The 22,604-nt window shown below is 45.1% G+C and overlaps 1 protein-coding gene across 2 annotated transcripts in view; it reads left to right on the plus strand.

Annotated features, from left to right (window-relative positions):
* Positions 1-22,604, plus strand: part of LOC139472804 (hypoxia up-regulated protein 1-like) — a 50,927-nt gene that overhangs the window by 17,973 nt on the left and 10,350 nt on the right. The window contains exons 11-21 of one of the 2 annotated variants that reach the window (XM_071255278.1): positions 2,351-2,485; positions 3,677-3,759; positions 5,728-5,860; positions 6,365-6,552; positions 8,008-8,149; positions 8,752-8,815; positions 15,633-15,712; positions 17,624-17,776; positions 19,891-20,192; positions 20,795-21,005; positions 21,919-22,140. In XM_071255278.1, coding sequence (XP_071111379.1) covers positions 2,351-2,485; positions 3,677-3,759; positions 5,728-5,860; positions 6,365-6,552; positions 8,008-8,149; positions 8,752-8,815; positions 15,633-15,712; positions 17,624-17,776; positions 19,891-20,192; positions 20,795-21,005; positions 21,919-22,140 — 1,713 coding nt within the window. The remainder of the gene's footprint in view (positions 1-2,350; positions 2,486-3,676; positions 3,760-5,727; positions 5,861-6,364; positions 6,553-8,007; positions 8,150-8,751; positions 8,816-15,632; positions 15,713-17,623; positions 17,777-19,890; positions 20,193-20,794; positions 21,006-21,918; positions 22,141-22,604) is intronic. The other variant, XM_071255279.1, reaches the window with a different exon arrangement.

Consider the following 22,604-nt stretch of genomic DNA (forward strand, 5'->3'; position numbering starts at 1 on the left):
TCTGTCTGCTAACATTGATTTCATCGTCTGCTGATAATGTTTTCACTGTCTGCTGACAATGTTTTAACACTCTAAACGTCTGAGACTTGCATCACTTCGGGCTTTCCACCCACATTAAGCTGACACGCCGCGATATAACTGGAATACTGTTAAAAGCAGCGTAAAACCCAACTCACTCACTCTACTCACATTGTTGTCATTGTCTACTCACATTGTTGTCATCATCTACTCACATTGTTGTCATCATCTACTCACATTGTTGTCACCATCTACTCACATTGTTGTCATCTACTCACATTGTTGTCATCATCTACTCACATTGTTGTCATCATCTACTCACATTGTTGTCATCTACTCACAATTATGTCATCATCTACTGTCATTGTTGTCATCGTCTTCTCACATTAATGTCACATCTACTCACATTGTCATCATTTACTCATATTGTTGTCTACGTCTACTCACATTGTTGTCATCATCTACTCACATTGTTGTCTACGTCTACTCACATTGTTGTCACCATCTACTCACATTGTTGTCATCATCTACTCACATTGTTGTCTACGTCTACTCACATTGTTGTCACCATCTACTCACATTGTTGTCATCATCTACTCACATTGTTGTTATCATCTACTCACATTGTTGTCACCATCTACTCACATTGTTGTCATCTACTCACATTGTTGTCATCATCTACTCACATTGTTGTCACCATCTACTCACATTGTTGTCATCTACTCACATTGTTGTCATCATCTACTCACATTGTTGTCATCATCTACTCACATTGTTGTCATCTACTCACAATTATGTCATCATCTACTGTCATTGTTGTCATCGTCTTCTCACATTAATGTCACATCTACTCACATTGTCATCATTTACTCATATTGTTGTCTACGTCTACTCACATTGTTGTCATCATCTACTCACATTGTTGTCTACGTCTACTCACATTGTTGTCAGCTACTCACATTGTTGTCATCATCTACTCACATTCTTGTCATCATCTACTCACATTCTTGTCATCATCTACTCACATTGTTGTCACCATCTACTCACATTGTTGTCATCATCTACTCACAATGTTGTCATCATCTACTCACAATGTTCTCATCATTTACTCACATTGTTGTCGGCTACTCACATCGTTGTCATCATATACTCAAATTGTTGTCTATGTCTACTCACATTGTTGTCATCTACTCACATTGTTGTCATCATCTACTCACATTGTTGTCTACGTCTGCTCACATTGTTGTCACCGTTTACTGACATTGTTGTCATCATCTACTGTCATTGTTGTCATCATCTACTCACATTGTTGTCATCATCTACTCACATTGTTGTCATCATCTACTCACATCGTTGTCATCATCTACTCACATTGTTGTCATCATCTACTGTCATTGTTGTCATCATCTACTCACATTGTTGTCATCATCTACTCACATTGTTGTCATCATCTACTCACATTGTTGTCATCATCTACTCACATTGTTGTCATCATCTACTCACATTGTTGTCGGCTGCTCACAGTGTTGTCATCTACTCACATTGTTGTCATCATCTACTGTCATTGTTGTCATCATTTACTCACATTGTTGTCAGCTACTCACATCGTTGTCATCATCTACTCACATTGTTGTCATCATCTACTCACATTGTTGTCATCTACTCACATTGTTGTCATCTTCTCACATCGTTGTCATCATCTACTCACATTGTCATCATCTACTCACATTGTTGTCATCATCTACTCACATTGTTGTCACCGTCTACTCACATTGTTGTCATCATCTACTCACATTGTTGTCATCATCTACTCACATTGTTGTCACCGTCTACTCACATTGTTGTAATCATCTACTCACATTGTTGTCATCATCTACTCGCGATATAACTGGAATACTGTTAAAAGCGGCGTAAAACCCAACTCACTCACTCTACTCACATTGTTGTAATCATTTACTCACATTGTTGTCATCATCTACTCGCGATATAACTGGAATACTGTTAAAAGCGGCGTAAAACCCAACTCACTCACTCTACTCACATTGTTGTCATCATCTACTCACATTGTTGTCATCATCTACTCACATTGTTGTCACGATCTACTCACATTGTTGTCATCGTCTACTCACATTGTTGTCACGATCTACTCACATTGTTGTCATCGTCTACTCACATTGTTGTCACCATCTACTCACATTGTTGTCATCTACTCACATTGTTGTCATCATCTACTCACATTGTTGTCATCATCTACTCACATTGTTGTCATCTACTCACAATTATGTCATCATCTACTGTCATTGTTGTCATCGTCTACTCACATTGTTTACAGGTCGAGGGGCTGCTTGATGAGAAGGACTTCAGGGCCAAAGTGACGAGGGAAGACCTGGAAGAGCTGTGTAAGGATTTCTTCCCACGAGTCATCAAACCGATAGAAGAAGCCCTCCGTATATCCGAGATAACCATGGTATGTAGAAACAGTCTTCAGAAGGACACCAGACCCGTGAAGATTACAGGTTAGAATAGGTCTTCAGCAGCCCATGCTTACCGTAAAAGGTGACTATGCTTGTCGTAAAAGGCGACTAACAGGATCGGGTGGTCAGACTCGCTGACTTGGTTGATGCATGTCATCGGTCCCAATTGCGTGAATCGATGTTCATGATATCAATCACTGGATTGTCTGGTCCAGACTCGATTATTTACAGACCGCAGTCATATAGCTGGTATATTGCTGAGTGCGGCATTAAACAACCAACCAACCAGAAGAATACCAAGCTTGCCAAACATTCAGCTGAAGCTTCAACAGATAATGTACATGTGTCACAAAGTCACAGGCAGTCACATGGTATCGATGCCATAGATCAACGGTCATGAGTTTGTACACTGTCTGCACCATTTACCATATTTGGTCTGTCTGCACCATACTAGTGACGTGGGTTTCACCAAATGGTCAACACCTACGATATACTTCACCATGCAGTGTTCCCACTGGCTCTTAAACTTACCAGTCCCCCCTAATCTTTGCCAATCGCAACTTTCAAAAAATAAAAAAAAACATAAGAAAATTAATTGGATGCTGCTGTGTTCACTCGGGGCACAAGCTGTAAATGGCTGCGAAAACTTGAAAGCGGCGTTACTCCAGACTTTACCATGACATTGAAAGATGATCTAATTTGATTGGTTAATTTTTCTAAATATAGTAAATGAGCAATCACACTTCTGACAACATCACTGCTGTTTTAAAATACACATCTCAGTCATGGTATATTTGAGATCAATCTATTCTGTTTTATGATTTTTCCGAATTATTCACTTCGTCTTCGGACAATGTAGGGGGCACGGGTGGCCAAGTCGTCCAAGGCGCCGCGTTTCTCTGTGCAGAGTTACGCACCTTGGGCACGCCAGAAACCTATGATTGTGGGTTTCTAGGTTTGTCAGCACCAAACCCGTGCTCGTGGGTTTCACCGAAGTGGTAAACGTCTGAGACCTGCATCACTTGGGGCTTTCCTCCCACATTAAGCTGACATGCCGTGATATAACTGTAGTACTGTTAAAAGTGGCGTTAAACCCAACTCTCACTCACTCACTCACTCACTCACTCACTCACTCACTCACTCACTCACTCAGACAATGTAGCTCACACCCTTCATTTTTTCAGGGTGAGATCACCGAGGTTATTCTCATGGGAGCTGCGACGAGGATGCCTAAAGTGCAGGAGCAACTAACGACGTTCCTGAAGAGGTATGTTCTTGTTAGTGTAAAACATGAAATTAATGCGAGCAGAATATTAATGCGAAAAATGCGACGAAAGGTCCTTTTAATTTTATGCGCATTAATTTTGTACCATCAAAATAAGGGAACAATCAACAAATGAAACAACATCACTTCAGTATTATTTACTAGTATTACATCAAAAACAATGATATCAGATCATTACAAGTTGATAGCAGTCACTGACAACAATCAGTCACAAAGGTAATAGGTAAATAAATTACTAGACAAAATAACAAAGTCACCTACACAAAGTGAAGTTGAGTAGTGGTCAGTTCACATCCTGTCAAGCAGCCCAGATTGGTGCCAGCCACGAATTATCCCATCAGTGTCCTTGACAAGCTTGTCAAGAGCAGACACGAGCCAACGCGCATGAATGGGTTTCATGACACTAATCCGCATTTTCAGGTAAGGCTTTTATTTACGTAGGTTACATTAATTAAAATAACACAGAACATAAATCCAGTGCATAAATTTTTAGAAAAGGGTATGTGCACTCGCATTTTTAAAATGCGCATTTATGTCTAAAATCAAGAGCTCGCATTATATTCATGTCGCATTAGATTTCTGTTTTACAGTATACATACCAGGTAGTCGTTAGGTGGTACTTAATGGATCCGGAGGTCAGGCTCACTGACTTGGCGGACAGTGTGCCATCATACTCAGACGGTGTGGATCGTTGCTAATGATAGCCATCACTGGATTGTCTGGTCCGCCCCTGATTATTTAAAAGTTGTCATATAGCTTGAATAATGCTGAGTACGACATTAAACAACAAACAAACAAACAAGCAAGCAAGAGTATACTTCTTTCCAAATTTCCATCACTCCAGCCGTTCCTCCCACATACAACCTAAAGATTCGGGGTAGAATAGGTCTTTAACAACCATTGCTTGTCGTAAAAGGCGACTATGCTTGTCGTAGGAGGCTACTAACGGGATCAGGCTCGCTGACTTTGTTGATGAATGTCCTGTCCAAGTTGTGTAGATCGATGCTCATGTTGTCTGTCACTGGATTGTCTAGTCCAGACTCGATCATTTACAGATTGTCGTCATATAGCTAGAATATTGCTGAGTGGGGCGTTAAGCAACAAACACTCACTCACTCACGACACAGATCACATCTTGGTCTAGTGGAAAGAGTGTCCACCCAATGAGCGGAAGGTCCGGGTTTCGATTCTCGGCTGCATCCTACCAAAAGACGTTAAAAGATGGTACTTGTTGTTGCCCTGTCTGGCGCTCGGCATTAAGGGGCTAAAACAAGGACTGGTCGGTTCGGAGTCAGTATACTGTGTCTGAGTGGGGTATTCATGTTAATAGCGCCATGGTATCTCAGTGAGCTAGCACGATAAGAACGGCATTAGTCAGGACTAGTACAAGCAGCCACACACACACGTGTGTACACTTTGCTACCTAAGTGCAATAATCTTGATTTATTTAACCCTCCCTTTAAAAGACATTGTGTTATATACAATCACAAAGTTAAATTTTTCAACTTATCCTGCATTTTAGTCCTTAATGCATTTACTGACGAGAAAACACAAACCATAAAATTGATACAATTCACGTTCTGGAAGGCGCTTTCGTGAGTGGAGATTGATACAGAGAAGCTGCCGTAAAATACTCCGCGGTTGAAATAAGAGTTATCATATAAAAATTGTTGAACAAATTAATAAGCAAAAGGATGCCAGTAGATTATCGGGAGCTATATTATACACAACTTGTCAGAGTCTGGTTGAAGCAGTAATGTGATGTTCCGTGATGTCATCACTTCCCAGGGCACCCTGTGATTGGATTAGCCACACAACTAGTTGGAACAACTTCTTTTTAAGCTGGATCTTACACAGCCTCATCTTTCTGTAAAAAAAATACCAGTAAATGCATTAAGGAGTATACATGTAACCAAATATTTAGATTTTTCTAAATTGTATTTGTTCCAGCTCGGAGCTCGGGAAGAGCATCAACACGGACGAGTCGGCGGCCATGGGGGCTGTGTACCAGGCAGCTTTCCTCGGCAAGGGCTTCAAGGTCAAGACCTTCAATGTGAAGGAGGGCAATGTCTACCCAATAGTGGTGAGTGTCGTCAGGGGAACAGCAGCCCCCAGTACCCCCAGTACCCCCAGTACCTCATGCTTGTAGTATACCCTTGTGATGAGGTCAGAGAGAGGAAGGTCATGGTTGCGGTCCCCGGCCTCGTAATACCAAAAGAGGTTAAAAGATGGTACTTCTTGTTACCCTGTCTGGCGCTCGGCATAAAGGGTGCTAAAACAAGGACTGGTCGAGTCAGTAGAGTGTGTCTGAGTGGGGTATTTATGTTAAACTGCGGCATGGTATCTCAGTGAGCTAGCACTATAAATCAGCATCAGTTGGGACTAGTAACACCCAACACACACACACACACCGCAATTTTAGTGCAATAATCTTCAACACAAACATTAAACCCCATTTCACCTCACCATTCACTCAACATTATAGATATTTACAGACATGTGCCCCCAAATATAACACAGATATGATAAGTAGACAAGCAATTATGAAATATGAATTCAGTGACTGTTTATCATATAATTACCACAGGTTGAGTTTGAAAAGCATCGCACCTCCGAAGATGGAAGTGAGTCTTCGAAGACCGTGAAGCGGACCCTGTTTGGGCGGATGAATCCCTACCCCCAGAAGAAGGTCATGACCTTCAACAAGCACTACTCCGACTTCTCCTTCAGTGTGGGATATGGCGACATTGACTTCCTGTCCGACTTAGACAAAAAGTGAGTTTTGTCCATATTTTGATACTATCTGAGATGTATTCAATGTATTCAAAATATAAAACATTCCGTCCCGTGAAATAGGGGGGGGGGAAACAAAAGTGTCTCATATATTCCATGTTGTGTAGGTCGTTACAGGAACATGTTCCGTGTTGTATTGATCCTTACAGGAATATATTCTGTAGTGTGTAGGTCGTTACAGGAACATGTTCCGTGTTGTGTTGATCCTTACAGGAATATATTCTGTAGTGTGTAGGTCGTTACAGGAATATATTCTGTAATGTGTAGGTCGTTACAGTAATATATTCTGTAGTGTGTTGATCCTTACAGGAATATATTCTGTAGTGTGTAGGTCATTACAGGAATATGTTCTCTAATGTCGATACAGGAATATGTTCGAAGTTGTGTAGGTCGTTACAGGAACATGTTTTGTAGTGTGAAAGTCGTTACAGGAACATGTTCTGTAGTGAGTAGGTCGTTACAGGAATATGTTCTATGTTGTGTAGGTCGATACAGGAATATATTCTGTAGTGTGTAGGTCGTTACAGGAATATGTTCTGTAGTGTGTAGGTCGTTACAGGAATATGTTCTGTAGTGTGTAGGTTGTTTCAGGAATATGTTCCATGTTGTGTAGGTCGTAACAGGAATATGTTCTGTATTGTGTAGGTCGTTACAGGAATATATTCTGTAGTGTGTAGGTTGTTTCAGGAATATGTTCTATGTTGTGTAGGTCGTAACAGGAATATGTTCTGTAGTGTGTAGGTCGTAACAGGAATATGTTCTGTAGTGTGTAGGTCGTTACAGGAATATGTTCTGTAGTGTGTAGGTTGTTTCAGGAATATGTTCCGTGTTGTGTAGGTCGTTACAGGAATATATTCTGTAGTGTGTAGGTCGTTACAGGATTATGTTCCATGTTGTGTAGGTCGTAACAGGAATATGTTCTGTAGTGTGTAGGTCGTAACAGGAATATGTTCTATGTTGTGTAGGTCGTAACAGGAATATGTTCTGTAGTGTGTAGGTCGTAACAGGAATATGTTCTGTAGTGTGTAGGTTGTTTCAGGAATATGTTCCATGTTGTGTAGGTCGTAACAGGAATATGTTCTGTAGTGTAGGTCGTTACAGGAATATATTCTGTAGTGTGTAGGTCGTTACAGGAATATGTTCTGTAGTGTGTAGGTCGTTACAGGATTATGTTCCATGTTGTGTAGGTCGTAACAGGAATATATTCTGTAGTGTGTAGGTCGTTACAGGATTATGTTCCATGTTGTGTAGGTCGTAACAGGAATATATTCTGTAGTGTGTAGGTCGTTACAGGATTATGTTCCATGTTGTGTAGGTCGTAACAGGAATATGTTCTGTAGTGTGTAGGTCGTGACAAGAATATGTTCTCTAATGTCGATACGGGAATATGTTCGAAGTTGTGTAGGTCATTACAGGAACATGTTCCGTGTCATGTAGGTCATTCCCGCAGCTGCTACTGTCGAACGTGTCACTCATCGGGGTTGAGGATGCGTACCAGAAACACAAGGAGGGCGCCGAGGGCAAGGGCATCAAAGCCCACTTCAGAATGGATGAAAGTGGCATCCTCCACTTAGATAAGGTGAGCTAAATGAGAGGCATCCTCCACTTAGATAAGGTGAGCTAAATGAGAGGCATCTTCCACTTAGATAAGGTGAGCTAAATGAGAGGCATCCTCCACTTAGATAAGGTGAGCTAAATGAGAGGCATCCTCCACTTAGATAAGGTGAGTTGAATGAGAGGCATTCTCCCTTCAGAAAAGCACATGCATACCATTCAATCATTGTCATTCTATTTAAATAACCACTTGACATGTTATGGGTATCAGTTTTGTGTTTTATTGAGAGAAAATATCCCTATCAACAATGAAGTAGTATGTTTGAAACAAAACCCATCGGAAGTTTAGATATATACTGGAATCAAACTTAAGCTTTGATGTTAACCGACCAAGGGGAGACAATCTTGAACTGTAATATCTAAATTACCTCCCCTGAAGAAATGTCCTGGACACATTACAAAATAGGCTATAAGCCAAAGTGGCCGTCATTTAAGTGGCCGTCAGTAAAGTGGCCGTCAGTAAAGTGGCCGTCAGTAAAGTGGGTCCTCAGGCTGCAGTTATTAGAACGCCCAAATCGGTTGTAACTGTCACGAGAAGTTTGATGAGTGTGTACTCCATTGCTGCAGGTTGAGTCTGTGTTCGAGAAAGTTGGGGAAGCTGCTGAGGAGAAAGACGAGTCTGCCTGGTCCAGTAAGTTGTATAACAAAACACCATCACACCACACGCCACGCCATCAACACCGCCATGCCACCAACACCGCCATGCCACCATCACACCACACGCCAAGCCATCAACACCGCCGTGCCACCATCACACCACACGCCACGCCATCAACACCGCCATGCCACCATCACACCACACGCCACGCCATCAACACCACCATCACACCACACGCCACGCCACCATCACATGCCACGCCCTCAACGCCACGCCACGCCACCATCACACCACATGCCACGCCACGCCACCATAACATTACACGCCACGCCCCCAACACCACACGCCCCCATCACACCACACGCCACGCCCTCAACACACACCACGCACTCAACACTACACGCCACGTCACCATCACACCACATGCCACGCCACGCCATCAACACCACACACTTCGCCATCAACACAACACGCCACGCCACCAGCACACCACATGCCTAGCCACGCCACGCCATCAACACGCCATCAACACCACACGTCACGCCATCAACACCACACACCACCATCACATCACACGCCACGCCATGCCATCAACACAAGCCACGCCATCAACACCACACGCCCCCATCACACCACACGCCACGCCCTCAACACAAACCACGCACTCAACACCACACGCCACGTCACCATCACACCACATGCCACGCCACGCCATCAACACCACACGCCACCATCACATCACACGCCATGCCATCAACACAAGCCACGCCATCAACACCACACGCCACGCCACGCCACGCCATGCCACCATCACACCACACGCCATGCCCTCAACACCACATGCCACGCCACCATCACGCCACCATCACACCACACGCCACAACTTCAACACCACACGCCACACTACCATCACACCACATGCCACGCCAACCACCCCACACGCCACACCATCAACACCGCCTCGCCACGCTATCAACACCACACGCCACGCCACCATCACACCACACGCCACGCCATCAACACCACACGCCACGCCATCAACACCACACGCCACGCCATCAACACCACACATCACGCCACGCCACGCCATCAACACCACACGCCACACCATCAACACAACACGCCACGCCACGCCATCTACACCACACGCCACGCCATCAACGCCACACGCCACGCCATCAACACCACACGTCACGCCATCAATATAGCCATGCCACCATCACAAAACACGCCATGCCATCAACACTGTCATGCCACCATCACACTACACGCCACGCCATCAACACCGCCATCAACACCACACGCCACGCCATCAACACCACACGCCACGCCATCAACACCACACATCACGCCACGCCACGCCATCAACACCACACGCCACACCATCAACACAACACGCCACGCCACGCCACGCCACCATCACACGCCACGCCATCTACACCACACGCCACGCCATCAACACCACACGCCACGCCATCAACACCACACGTCACGCCATCAATATAGCCATGCCACCATCACAAAACACGCCATGCCATCAACACTGCCATGCCACCATCACACCACACGCCACGCCATCAACACCGCCATCAACACCACACGCCACGCCATCAACACCGCCATCAACACCACACGCCATGCCATCAAGACCACACGCCACGCCACGCCACGCCACGCCATCAAGACCACACGCCACGCCACGCCACGCCATCAAGACCACACGCCACGCCATCAACACCACACGCCATGCCACGCCAGCAACACCACACGCCACGCCACGCCACGCCAGCAACACCACACGCCACGCCATCAACACCTCATGCCACGCCATCAACACCACACGCCACGCCATCAACACCACACGCCACGCCATCAACACCACATGCCACGCCATCAACACCACACGCCACGCCACCATCACACCACACGCCACGCCACCATCACACCACACGCCACGCCACCATCACACCACACGCCACGCCATCAACACCACACGTCATGCCATCAACACCACACGCCACGCCACGCCACGCCACGCCATCAACATCACACGCCACGCCATCAACACCACACGCCACGCCACCATCACACCACACGCCACGCCACCATCACACCACACGCCACGCCACCATCACACCACACGCCACGCCATCAACACCACACGTCATGCCATCAACACCACACGCCACGCCACGCCACGCCACGCCATCAACATCACACGCCACGCCATCAACACCACACGCCACGCCATCAACACCACACGCCACGCCACCATCACACCACACGCCACGCCACCATCACACCACACGCCACGCCATCAACACCGCCATGCCACCATCACACCACACGCCACGCCATCAACACCACCATCACACCACACGCCACGCCACCATCACATGCCACGCCCTCAACGCCACGCCACGCCACCATCACACCACATGCCACGCCACGCCACCATAACATTACACGCCACGCCCCCAACACCACACGCCCCCATCACACCACACGCCACGCCCTCAACACACACCACGCACTCAACACTACACGCCACGTCACCATCACACCACATGCCACGCCACGCCATCAACACCACACACTTCGCCATCAACACAACACGCCACGCCACCAGCACACCACATGCCTAGCCACGCCACGCCATCAACACGCCATCAACACCACACGTCACGCCATCAACACCACACACCACCATCACATCACACGCCACGCCATGCCATCAACACAAGCCACGCCATCAACACCACACGCCCCCATCACACCACACGCCACGCCCTCAACACAAACCACGCACTCAACACCACACGCCACGTCACCATCACACCACATGCCACGCCACGCCATCAACACCACACGCCACCATCACATCACACGCCATGCCATCAACACAAGCCACGCCATCAACACCACACGCCACGCCACGCCACGCCATGCCACCATCACACCACACGCCATGCCCTCAACACCACATGCCACGCCACCATCACGCCACCATCACACCACACGCCACAACTTCAACACCACACGCCACACTACCATCACACCACATGCCACGCCAACCACCCCACACGCCACACCATCAACACCGCCTCGCCACGCTATCAACACCACACGCCACGCCACCATCACACCACACGCCACGCCATCAACACCACACGCCACGCCATCAACACCACACGCCACGCCATCAACACCACACATCACGCCACGCCACGCCATCAACACCACACGCCACACCATCAACACAACACGCCACGCCACGCCATCTACACCACACGCCACGCCATCAACGCCACACGCCACGCCATCAACACCACACGTCACGCCATCAATATAGCCATGCCACCATCACAAAACACGCCATGCCATCAACACTGTCATGCCACCATCACACCACACGCCACGCCATCAACACCGCCATCAACACCACACGCCACGCCATCAACACCACACGCCACGCCATCAACACCACACATCACGCCACGCCACGCCATCAACACCACACGCCACACCATCAACACAACACGCCACGCCACGCCACGCCACCATCACACGCCACGCCATCTACACCACACGCCACGCCATCAACACCACACGCCACGCCATCAACACCACACGTCACGCCATCAATATAGCCATGCCACCATCACAAAACACGCCATGCCATCAACACTGCCATGCCACCATCACACCACACGCCACGCCATCAACACCGCCATCAACACCACACGCCACGCCATCAACACCGCCATCAACACCACACGCCATGCCATCAAGACCACACGCCACGCCACGCCACGCCACGCCATCAAGACCACACGCCACGCCACGCCACGCCATCAAGACCACACGCCACGCCATCAACACCACACGCCATGCCACGCCAGCAACACCACACGCCACGCCACGCCACGCCAGCAACACCACACGCCACGCCATCAACACCTCATGCCACGCCATCAACACCACACGCCACGCCATCAACACCACACGCCACGCCATCAACACCACATGCCACGCCATCAACACCACACGCCACGCCACCATCACACCACACGCCACGCCACCATCACACCACACGCCACGCCACCATCACACCACACGCCACGCCATCAACACCACACGTCATGCCATCAACACCACACGCCACGCCACGCCACGCCACGCCATCAACATCACACGCCACGCCATCAACACCACACGCCACGCCATCAACACCACACGCCACGCCACCATCACACCACACGCCACGCCACCATCACACCACACGCCACGCCATCAACATCACATGTCATGCCATCAACACCACACGTCATGCCATCAACACCACACGTCATGCCATCAACACCACACGTCATGCCATCAACACCACACGCCATGCCATCAACACCACACGTCATGCCATCAACACCACACGCCATTCCATCAACACCACACCCCACGCCATCAACACCACACGCCACGCCACGTCACGCCACGCCATCAACACCACACGCCACGCCACGCCACGCCACCATCACACCACACGCCACGCCACGCCATCAACACCACACGCCACGCCATCAACACCACAAGCCACGCCATCAACACCACACGCCACACCATCAACACTACATGCCACACCACCATCACACCACACGCCACGCCAGCACTGCAACTACGCTACCTTCGGGGTCCAAATAATTGATGAGCGTTATAGATCAGCAATTTAACGAAGGTCGAGTCTTAGGTGGTAGATGACCAACAAAACAGTATACATGCTCTGCCTACCTAACATCATCTACGTTGCACATTTCAGAGTTTAAAAAAAGATTAGAATAGAAGTTGTTTATGATTCATAGTGTAAACAAAGATTCATCGAGTTTTAATATGCACTTTAAAAAAACCACATCGTATCCCTTCAGCGAATTCAGGCGAATAAACAGGTATAACAAACTTGGTCAATAAAAGTATGAAATTTGATATAAAACATCACTACACATGATGATTTACCATTTAAAATGTATTTCCTGTTCTCCAAGGCATTGTTTTGTATACAGAGATTAAGACTACCGTGTGTATTTTCTCGTAAACTAAGCCGGAAACAGCAATCAGCTGTGCACACGTTTCCTCCCAATCTACCGGTGATTCAGTTTAAAGGTACCCAATTATACAACTTCAAAGAATTTTGATGCAATGATCGGAAGAAATTGTATCTGAAATTGTTATTTTATCGTGAATAATATGTTCCAATATAACGTTATTTTAGTCGGAGCTTCCACTATATATATATATTTCACTTTAAATTATAAGAATCATAAGCGTAGCACTTTGGTACAGGTGGTATGCAGGATATTTTTTGATGTATGGAACAATTTCATCAGTCGCCGTAGGGAATTCAGGCGCTACATGTATTTCGATTGCGAAAAAGTTATGTTGACATTAAATAGTCAAACTGCCTCAAATATGACTTTCAGCATTTATGATATGTGTATACATTCTCTTGCAACTAAAATTCGTTTCAAGTCGTCAATAGCGGTAATCTGACCGTGGTTGCTGTAAATAACGGTGAGTTGTATGATCTACCGATCTCTTAGCATACGATTTCGGCTAAATCATTGTAAACATTATTATAATTACAGTATTCGACGTAATAAGCGCCCAGGGCGCTTTCAAAATTAGAAATAGGGGGCTCTTATTAGAATATTTATTTTGGTGGGGTAAAACAGAGTGGAAAGATAAATTTTGTGGTTTATGCTGACAGCCTGAACTGTTTATATACTGTTAAATTGCCCATAATTAAGGGTGCATATAACACACGAGTGCGTATTATACACGAATAAATAAGTCTTGTGTACATTGATCAATCGGAAAGGGTGCTAATTGGGATTGTTCACTTGCCAATATATTAGCAATTATCGCCGTGGGCGCTTATTAGAGCAGGGCGCTTATTACGTCGAATACGGTATTGAATTAAATTTTGAATATAATTAATAAAATATATTGCAAACATTAGTCCAGATAAACAATGAACAATTTGTTTATAACCAGATATTATAATAGGATTAAATTGCGTACTTCAGTTCAGACTTGTTGACTGGTATTTCCGGTGTGATTGCGGTGATAGGGCTGATAATGTTTTCTGAGATGGGGGAAAACATTGTTTCATTGGAAAACTTGAGTTTATGTTAGTAAATTTTGGGAGCCATGTTTTACCGCGCGCTAAAACCGAACTAGCGGTTTATTGAAGAGAGCAATAACGAGGGAACACTGTATACCTATGCTTGTCGTAAGAGGCGACTAACGGGATCGGGTGGTCAGGCTCGCTGACTTGGTTGATGCATGTCATCCTATCCGAATTGCGTGGATCGATGGTCATGATGTGAATCACTGGATTGTCTGGTCCAGACTCGATTATTTACAGATCGCCGTCGTAGAGCTGGAATATTGCTGAGTGCGGCATTAAACAGAAACAAACAAACAATACGATGCTTGTGGTAAACTACAACTACAATCACTTTGGGCTTTCCTCCCACATTAACTCACCACTCTCCTCCTTGAGGGGGCATGGGTGGCCCAGTCGTCTACGGTGCTGCGATTCGCTGTGCAGAGTTGCGTCCCTTGAGCATGCCAGAAACCTATGATTGTGGGTTCGAATCCCGGTTCGCGCCAATTATGTTTCTAGGTTTGTCAGCACCATACCCGTGCTCGTGGGTTTCACCGAAGTGGTAAACGTCTTAGACCTGCATCACTTCGGGCTTTCCTCCCACATTAAGCTGACACGCCGTGATATAACTGGAATAGCATTAAAAGCGGCGTTAAACCCAACTCACTCACTCACTCACTCTCCTTGCAGAAATAGGGAGTGCCATTGGAGGTCTATTCGGGGGATCAGACGGCAAAGACAAGGAGGCCAAAGTAGAGGACTCAGACGAGGTACGTTGCCATGGTTTTCATGCATTTCCATTTCTCAAGAAATCAGTGTTGTAGTGTTGTCATGTCATGTATTCTGTTTGTGTCAGTATTTGTAGTTTAGCTGAGTGTTGTGATATAAGTTAATGTAGAGATTAGACCAGTTGTCAACTTGATCATATAATTTGTTTTACCGTTAGTGTTCTTATGACTGACACTCCCACTCCAGCTTCCTCTAAAGCCTTTTGTATACAGAAATATTTCAATTGATTTATAACATCTGTTTGTGTAATGCTGGGCTCAGAGATATTCCAGGTATATGACAGTGGTCTGTCAGTAATGAGGGCCGCAGGTAGTCCAGTCCTCTAAGACATTGCAGTTTGCTGTGGAGAGTTGGTCTGCATCATTTCGGTCTTTCCTCCCACATTAACAGTGATTAAGACCCGTGAAGATCCGGGTAGAATAGGTCTTCAGCAACCCATGCTTGCTGTAATAGGCAAATATGCTTGGCGTAAGAGGCGACTAACGGGATCGGGTGGTCAGGCTTGCTGACTTGGTTGAAGTATGTCATTGATCCCAATGATATAAATCACTATCAATCACCGTCATAAAGCTGGAATATTGCTGAGTGCAGCGTAAAACAACAAACAAACAGATTTTGCTGACATGTAACTGAAATACTGTTCAAAGCGACATTTAACCCAACTCACTCACTCACTCTGTGTGTGTAAAAAATCAAGTCTGGACCACACGATCCAGTGATGGACATCACGAGCATCAATTGCTTTTGAATAAAATGAAAAATAATCAATGTGGAATATAATATTCTTAATTTTTTATGATTTCCTAAAATATTTCTGTTGCTTTTGATCATAATTCTCCAATTGAACATTCGCCCTTCAAACAACACAAAAAATGATCAGCCCATAAGTTCACAAATGTAATGGATTTTAATTTCGTCCATGAACATGTCATTATTTGTTCAAGCGAAGATCATTTATAATACTCCAAAATAAATAGGCCCATCTCGGTCGTTCATATTGCTATAGTGACATCCCATCACAGATGAACTGGAGTAAAATGAAAGAATTGGGTGATCCTTAACATTTTTTGAGTAGTATATATTCAATGTCATAATAGACGTGAAGTTGCTGCATGAGTTTCGTTGTTTTCTACGTCTACGTCACTGCATCTCACCGCTGGTGTGACAAGCATCCCCTGAATGTGTAATACACCCACTGCCACTTCTTGTGACAACTGCACCACCCTAAATAACATTCTTGCAGCTTGAATGAGTGGTGTTGGTTACTTTTGAAACTTTGCTCTAAGTTTTTTCTGTATGTTTGTCACATGAGAATGTAATAGATCTTCAGTGCTGTTTTCCTGCTGACTAGCTCCGATGCTGAGATATTACATCTATTGGTCGATCGAAATATTCAAGGCATCCTGTGTTATAAATGTCGTCCATGGTGTCGCCAAATGGTGTGTTTTTTAACTGAAAAATAATCAGTACTAACATGACTAATGTTGTTAAAAAATATCAACATTTTTGTAATTTGGCATTTGGTCTGAAATTGAATTGTATTTTTTGTGACCTCTTTTCTCAACGCAGAAGACAAAAGTGAAAAACTTGATATTCGTACTTGATAATCATTGTGATTTATTAAAACGAATGATTTTAAAAATAAAAATAATTATTCAATATGTTTGTAATACATTTTTCCTTTTTGAGGCTTGTAAAAGAATAAAATGCCTGGCCTAAAATAAGACAAATATTTTAAAATAATGGTTGAAATAAATTGACCTACCAAAAATACTTGCCACCCATTTTTATAAACCATAAGTAGATAGTCATCAGGAAAATAGGATTAAAGTTATACTGACTGGTGGTTGGTGACCGTCAAGGATGTTGTCACGGATGTTGTTGTGGTCTAGGATCCATCATCGGCAGCGGCGGGGGCAGCTAGCGAGGGAGACCAGGACGCAAAGGGACAGAACTCTAGCAAAAGCGAGTCGCCAAAGTCAGACTCAGAATCTCCGCCAAAGAAAACGGAGGAGAAATCCTCAGGAAAGCAGGAGGAAGAAAAGGTTTTGACCATTTCTACATTTGATAAATGTAGACTGAACTTCGGCTTCTTTCTTTTCAGTAACTTGGTTTGCTGATTGATTATTCCAGTGGATGTCAGTCAATTAAAACTTTACAAGATTTGTCTTTGGATACCTGAAAAAGTTGATTTCTTGAAAATGTTCCTCATAATGAAAAAAAGAGAAGTGCTTTCATTTGGACGCCATTCACATATTGACCTTATTTTTTTAATTTACTGAAACCAGTTGACATTTATTGCGGAATTGATTTGTTTCCAACATTTGTGAAATTTTTTATCAGTGGAGTGTACACAAGGTTATTAGAAAAAATGTGGAAAAAGTAGAAAAATGTGTTTGTAGTTTTGGAGGAGAGTCCCCATAAGTTTGTGTAGCCATGTTTGTCATCTGTTTGTAACCTCCTTCCCCTCTCGTGGAAATCTGGGTTAGAGTTGGTCACAGGTGATGGTGGGGTCAGGCTCAGTGCCTGGTTGATTGCGTGTCATCATACCCCAACTGTCTGGATCGTTGCTCATTATATCAACCACTGGATTACTGGCGCTGTCCTAGAGGTGGAATATTGCCGAGTGTCTCTGTATAGATCTAATTATCTTCCACAATAGATTCCTAGTTTTACAAGCTGTGCTCCAGAGCATATTAATAGCTATAAAATCAAAAACAAACCAGAGACAGATATTATGAGCAACACCCCATGCCGTCAGCGTATGATGACACACAAGTTTACAAGCCTCACCCAACCCTTCCCCCCCCCCCGGGTAGCCTTGTGGTTAAAGCGTTTGCACGTCACGCCAAAGACCCGGGTTCGATTCCCGACATGGGTACAATGTGTGAAGCACTTTCTGGTGTCCCCCGCCATGATATTGCTGGAATATTGCTAAAAACGTGTAAAACCTCACTCACTCACTCATGAGGGAACAAATGAGGATGAAGTGTTTACAATATTGATCATCGTACCTTTGTTTACCGATGCTCATGCTATCAACCTCTTGTGGAGATTCTGGGTAAAAATATAAGTCCATAGCAACCTCTTAAGAGGCGACAAAATCAATCGGATGGTCAGGCTCGGTAACTTGGTTGATAGTTTATGATATATAGGCCAGCTTTAGAAATTGGCACTAGTCCTGTAGTCCTTGCCAAACTGCCCAATAGTAAAGGTATCATAAGGACAGGTAGGAATTTGCCATTTTTAAGAGTTTTGCTATAGGTTATCATTAGTTTCTACCGCTGCAAGTCCTGTTTAAGGACACATGATCTAAGCTAAGGGACTGGCACTGGTGTATGTTGAGAAGGTTGTTAGCTTTATTTCGATGTGGTGTTTGGTGAGGGCTACCTACTTCATCATATTTTCAATTTTTGAATGTTGGGTGCAAGTTCTGCTTACGTGTGTCTTTCTGCAAGCTTTGTCATTTTTGTGCGTGGCATGATTTAACTTTCTTTTGACTATTTCTAAAAAGATCTTTTTGAATTTTTGTGCTCTGTATGGATTAATACTGTTACTCAATGTCTGCACTCCACATGAAATAATTCTTCCATGCTTGATTTAATCCTCATGATCTGAATATAACATCGGCTCAAAATTGTCTGTCATGTCTGCATTTTAATTACTTAGTTGACAGGGTGCACAGGTGGCCCTGTCGTCTAAGGCACCACAATTCGCCATTCAGATTTGTGGTCCTGAGGCACGCCAGAAACCTATGATCGTGGGTTCAAATCTCAGTTCGCCCTGATTATGTTTCTAGATTTGTCAGCACCATACCCGTGCTCGTGGGTTTTACCAAAGTGGTAAACGTCTGAGACCTGCATCACTTCGGGCTTTCCTCCCACATTAAGCGGACACGCCGCGATATAACTGGAACAATTTTAAAAGCGGCATTAAACCCAACTCACTCACTCACTCACATTTGAAAAAAATGTCAAGAATAATTATTTATGGTAGTTATCTATTCACTGTACAGAGTTGCCTCCCTCAGATGTGCCAGGATTCAAAGTTATAAACATCAGACAACCAGTTTGAGCTTCCCTACTGTATTACCATGGTTAAACTGTGATATGAATGAAATACTGTTCAAGGTGTTGTTACATTGTCATTTGTCCTTCAGCCTTCAGAGTCCACTGACGAGGCCACGGAACAGGAAGCAAAACAAAAGGAGAAGACAGACGAGAAAACTGAAGACAAAACGAAAGAGAAAACAAAAGACAAGAAGGAAAAGGAAAGCGACAAGAAGGAGAAAAAGGAGGATAAGAAAAGCAAGGATGGAGAGAAGGAGAAAGAGGAGAAGAAAAAGGATGAAGAGCCGAAGAAACCGAAGATCACGACAATCAAGGAGATCATCAACTCGACCATGGACTCGCTAGACCTGCCCAATCTCAGCAAGGACCGCATGAAGGAGGCCAAGAAGATGTACGTGAGATTTTGACCCGTGAAGATCCTGGGTAGAATAGGTCTTCAGCAACCCATGCTTGTCGTAAGAGGCGACTGACGGGATCGGGTGGTCAGACTCGCTGACTTGGTTGATGCATGTCATCAATCCCAATTGTGTGGATCGATGCTTATGATGTTAATCACTGGATTGTCTGGTCCAGACGCGATTATTTACAGACCGCCGCCATATAGATGAAATATTGCTGAGTGCGGCGTTAAACAACAAACCAACCAACTCACTCTCACTCTCTCTCACTCTCTGACACCCCGGGGGCACGGGTGGCCCAGTCGTCTTAGGCGCCGCAATTCGCTGTGCAGAGTTGCGTCCCTTGGGCACGCCAGAAACCTATGACGTTCGAATCCCGGTTCGCCTCGATTATGTTTCTAGGTTTGTCAGCACCATACCCATGCTCATGGGTTTCACCGAAGTGGTAAACGTCTAAGACCTGCATCACTTCGGGCTTTCCTCCCACATTAAGCTGACACGCCGCGATATGACTGGAATACTGTTAAAAGCGGCGTTAAACCCAACTCACTCACTCACTCTGACTCCCATCTCACTGATTGACTGCCTGCTGCAGACTGGCGTCCCTGAAGGCCAAGGACAAGGAGAAGATGGAGCTGGAGAAGGCCAAGAATGAGCTGGAGGCGTACATCTTCGACTCCCAGGACAAGTTGTCCCAGGACACCTACGTCAAGTGCTCCACCGAGTCGGAGAGGGAGGAGCTCAACAAACTCATGTCGGAGGCTTCTGATTGGCTGTACGAACAACCTGACGATGCCAAGAAAGACGTGGGTAGACTTTGTTCACATCAGACAGGCATTGAGGACTGAATTTAGCCAATAACCTGTAACCTGAGTCTAGTAAAATATGTTATAGTCTAGTCAGCTTTCACCAAGTCAGCGAGTCTGACCACCTGTTCCCATTAGTTGTTGTGAGGCAACTTGAAGGCGATTGTTCGGTCAGGCTCGCTGACTTTGTTGATACATGTCATCGTATCCCAATTGCGATCGATTCTCATGATGTCAATCACTGGATTGTCTGGTCCAGACCGCCGTCATAAAGCTGGAATATTGCTGATTTCGGTGTTAAACAACAAACAAACAAACTAACAGGTCTATACATTAGCACTGAGATCTACTGAAAATAATGTCAAGAGACAAGTTCGGGCCAGTAGACTCTTAGTAGTTTTTTGGCACAAGCTGCTGAAGACTGGCTGAAGACTTGGCATTTATTCTTTAAACGAGTGAAGCCCATTGTATGGGTGGAGTGATGCTAAAGGCAGCATTGATTCCTAATTCAGTCACTTTCATCTTGAAGAACCAGGGGTCTAGAATTGGTCTTCAGCATCCCATGCTTGTCATAGATAAATGCTGATGATGTCAGTCACTGGTTTGTCCAGTCTAGAGGTTATAATGAAAAAACAAGTTCTGTCCAACACAATGGGCGACTGTGCTTGTCGCAAAAGGCGACTAACGGGATCGGGTGGTCAGACTCGCCGACTTGGTTGATGCACGTCATCAATCCCAATTGCATGGATCGTTGCTCATGATATTAATGACTGGATTGTCTTGTCTAGATTATTTACAGACCGCCGTCACATAGCTGGAATGTTGCTGAGTGCGGCGTTAACAAACAAACAAACAAACCAACACAATGGTCAATGTCCATGATGGGTTTATAACAAGGGTCGTGTTCTTCCAGGTGTTCGTGAAGAAACTGAAGTCTCTCAAGGACAGCCTGAAAGACGTGGTGCGTCGTGTGTTTGAGCTGGAGGAGAGACCCAAGGCTCTCGATGCTCTCAAGTCCATGTTGAACCACTCCGTTCACTTCCTCAAGTCTGTGAAGAACCTGACGACCACCGACGACCCCATCTTCACCGAGGTGGAGGTCACGACATTGGAGACCCTCATCAATGAGACCTCCGTAGGTTTTCCTGCAATCTGTTCACATCATCCAGATAAATTTCTGAGCCATTGAATATTTACTCACATGTTGTGATGCACATCGGGTATTTATAGGTTTTGGGGTGTATTCAATGTTTATGCATCTTGGATCGAGTCTAGTAAGTATTTATAAACCAATAAGGACCAAATTTTAAAGTACTTTTGTTGAAAATTCTATTTTAGGTGACAATATTCACACTACTTTGGTTCCATGTTTGGTTTTTAGCCCCCAGGAGGATAGAACTTCCATCTGTCAGTCCATTGTTTTCTGTTTCCGGAGTGGAATTCAAAACTGTTTGATAGTTCTTGTTTGAACTTCCTGTATCGATGAGACTAGTGGGGAACTGGGAACTGGTGCCTGATTATTTTTTTTGAATTATTTTTTTGGACTTTTGGACTTTTAATGAAAATTAGGGTAATGCTTATTTCAGGGGCTGAACTCCA

Source organism: Haliotis cracherodii, unplaced genomic scaffold, assembly GCF_022045235.1.
Source record: "Haliotis cracherodii isolate W230 unplaced genomic scaffold, xgHalCrac1.p SCAF_25, whole genome shotgun sequence".
NCBI classification, from domain to species: domain Eukaryota; kingdom Metazoa; phylum Mollusca; class Gastropoda; order Lepetellida; family Haliotidae; genus Haliotis; species Haliotis cracherodii.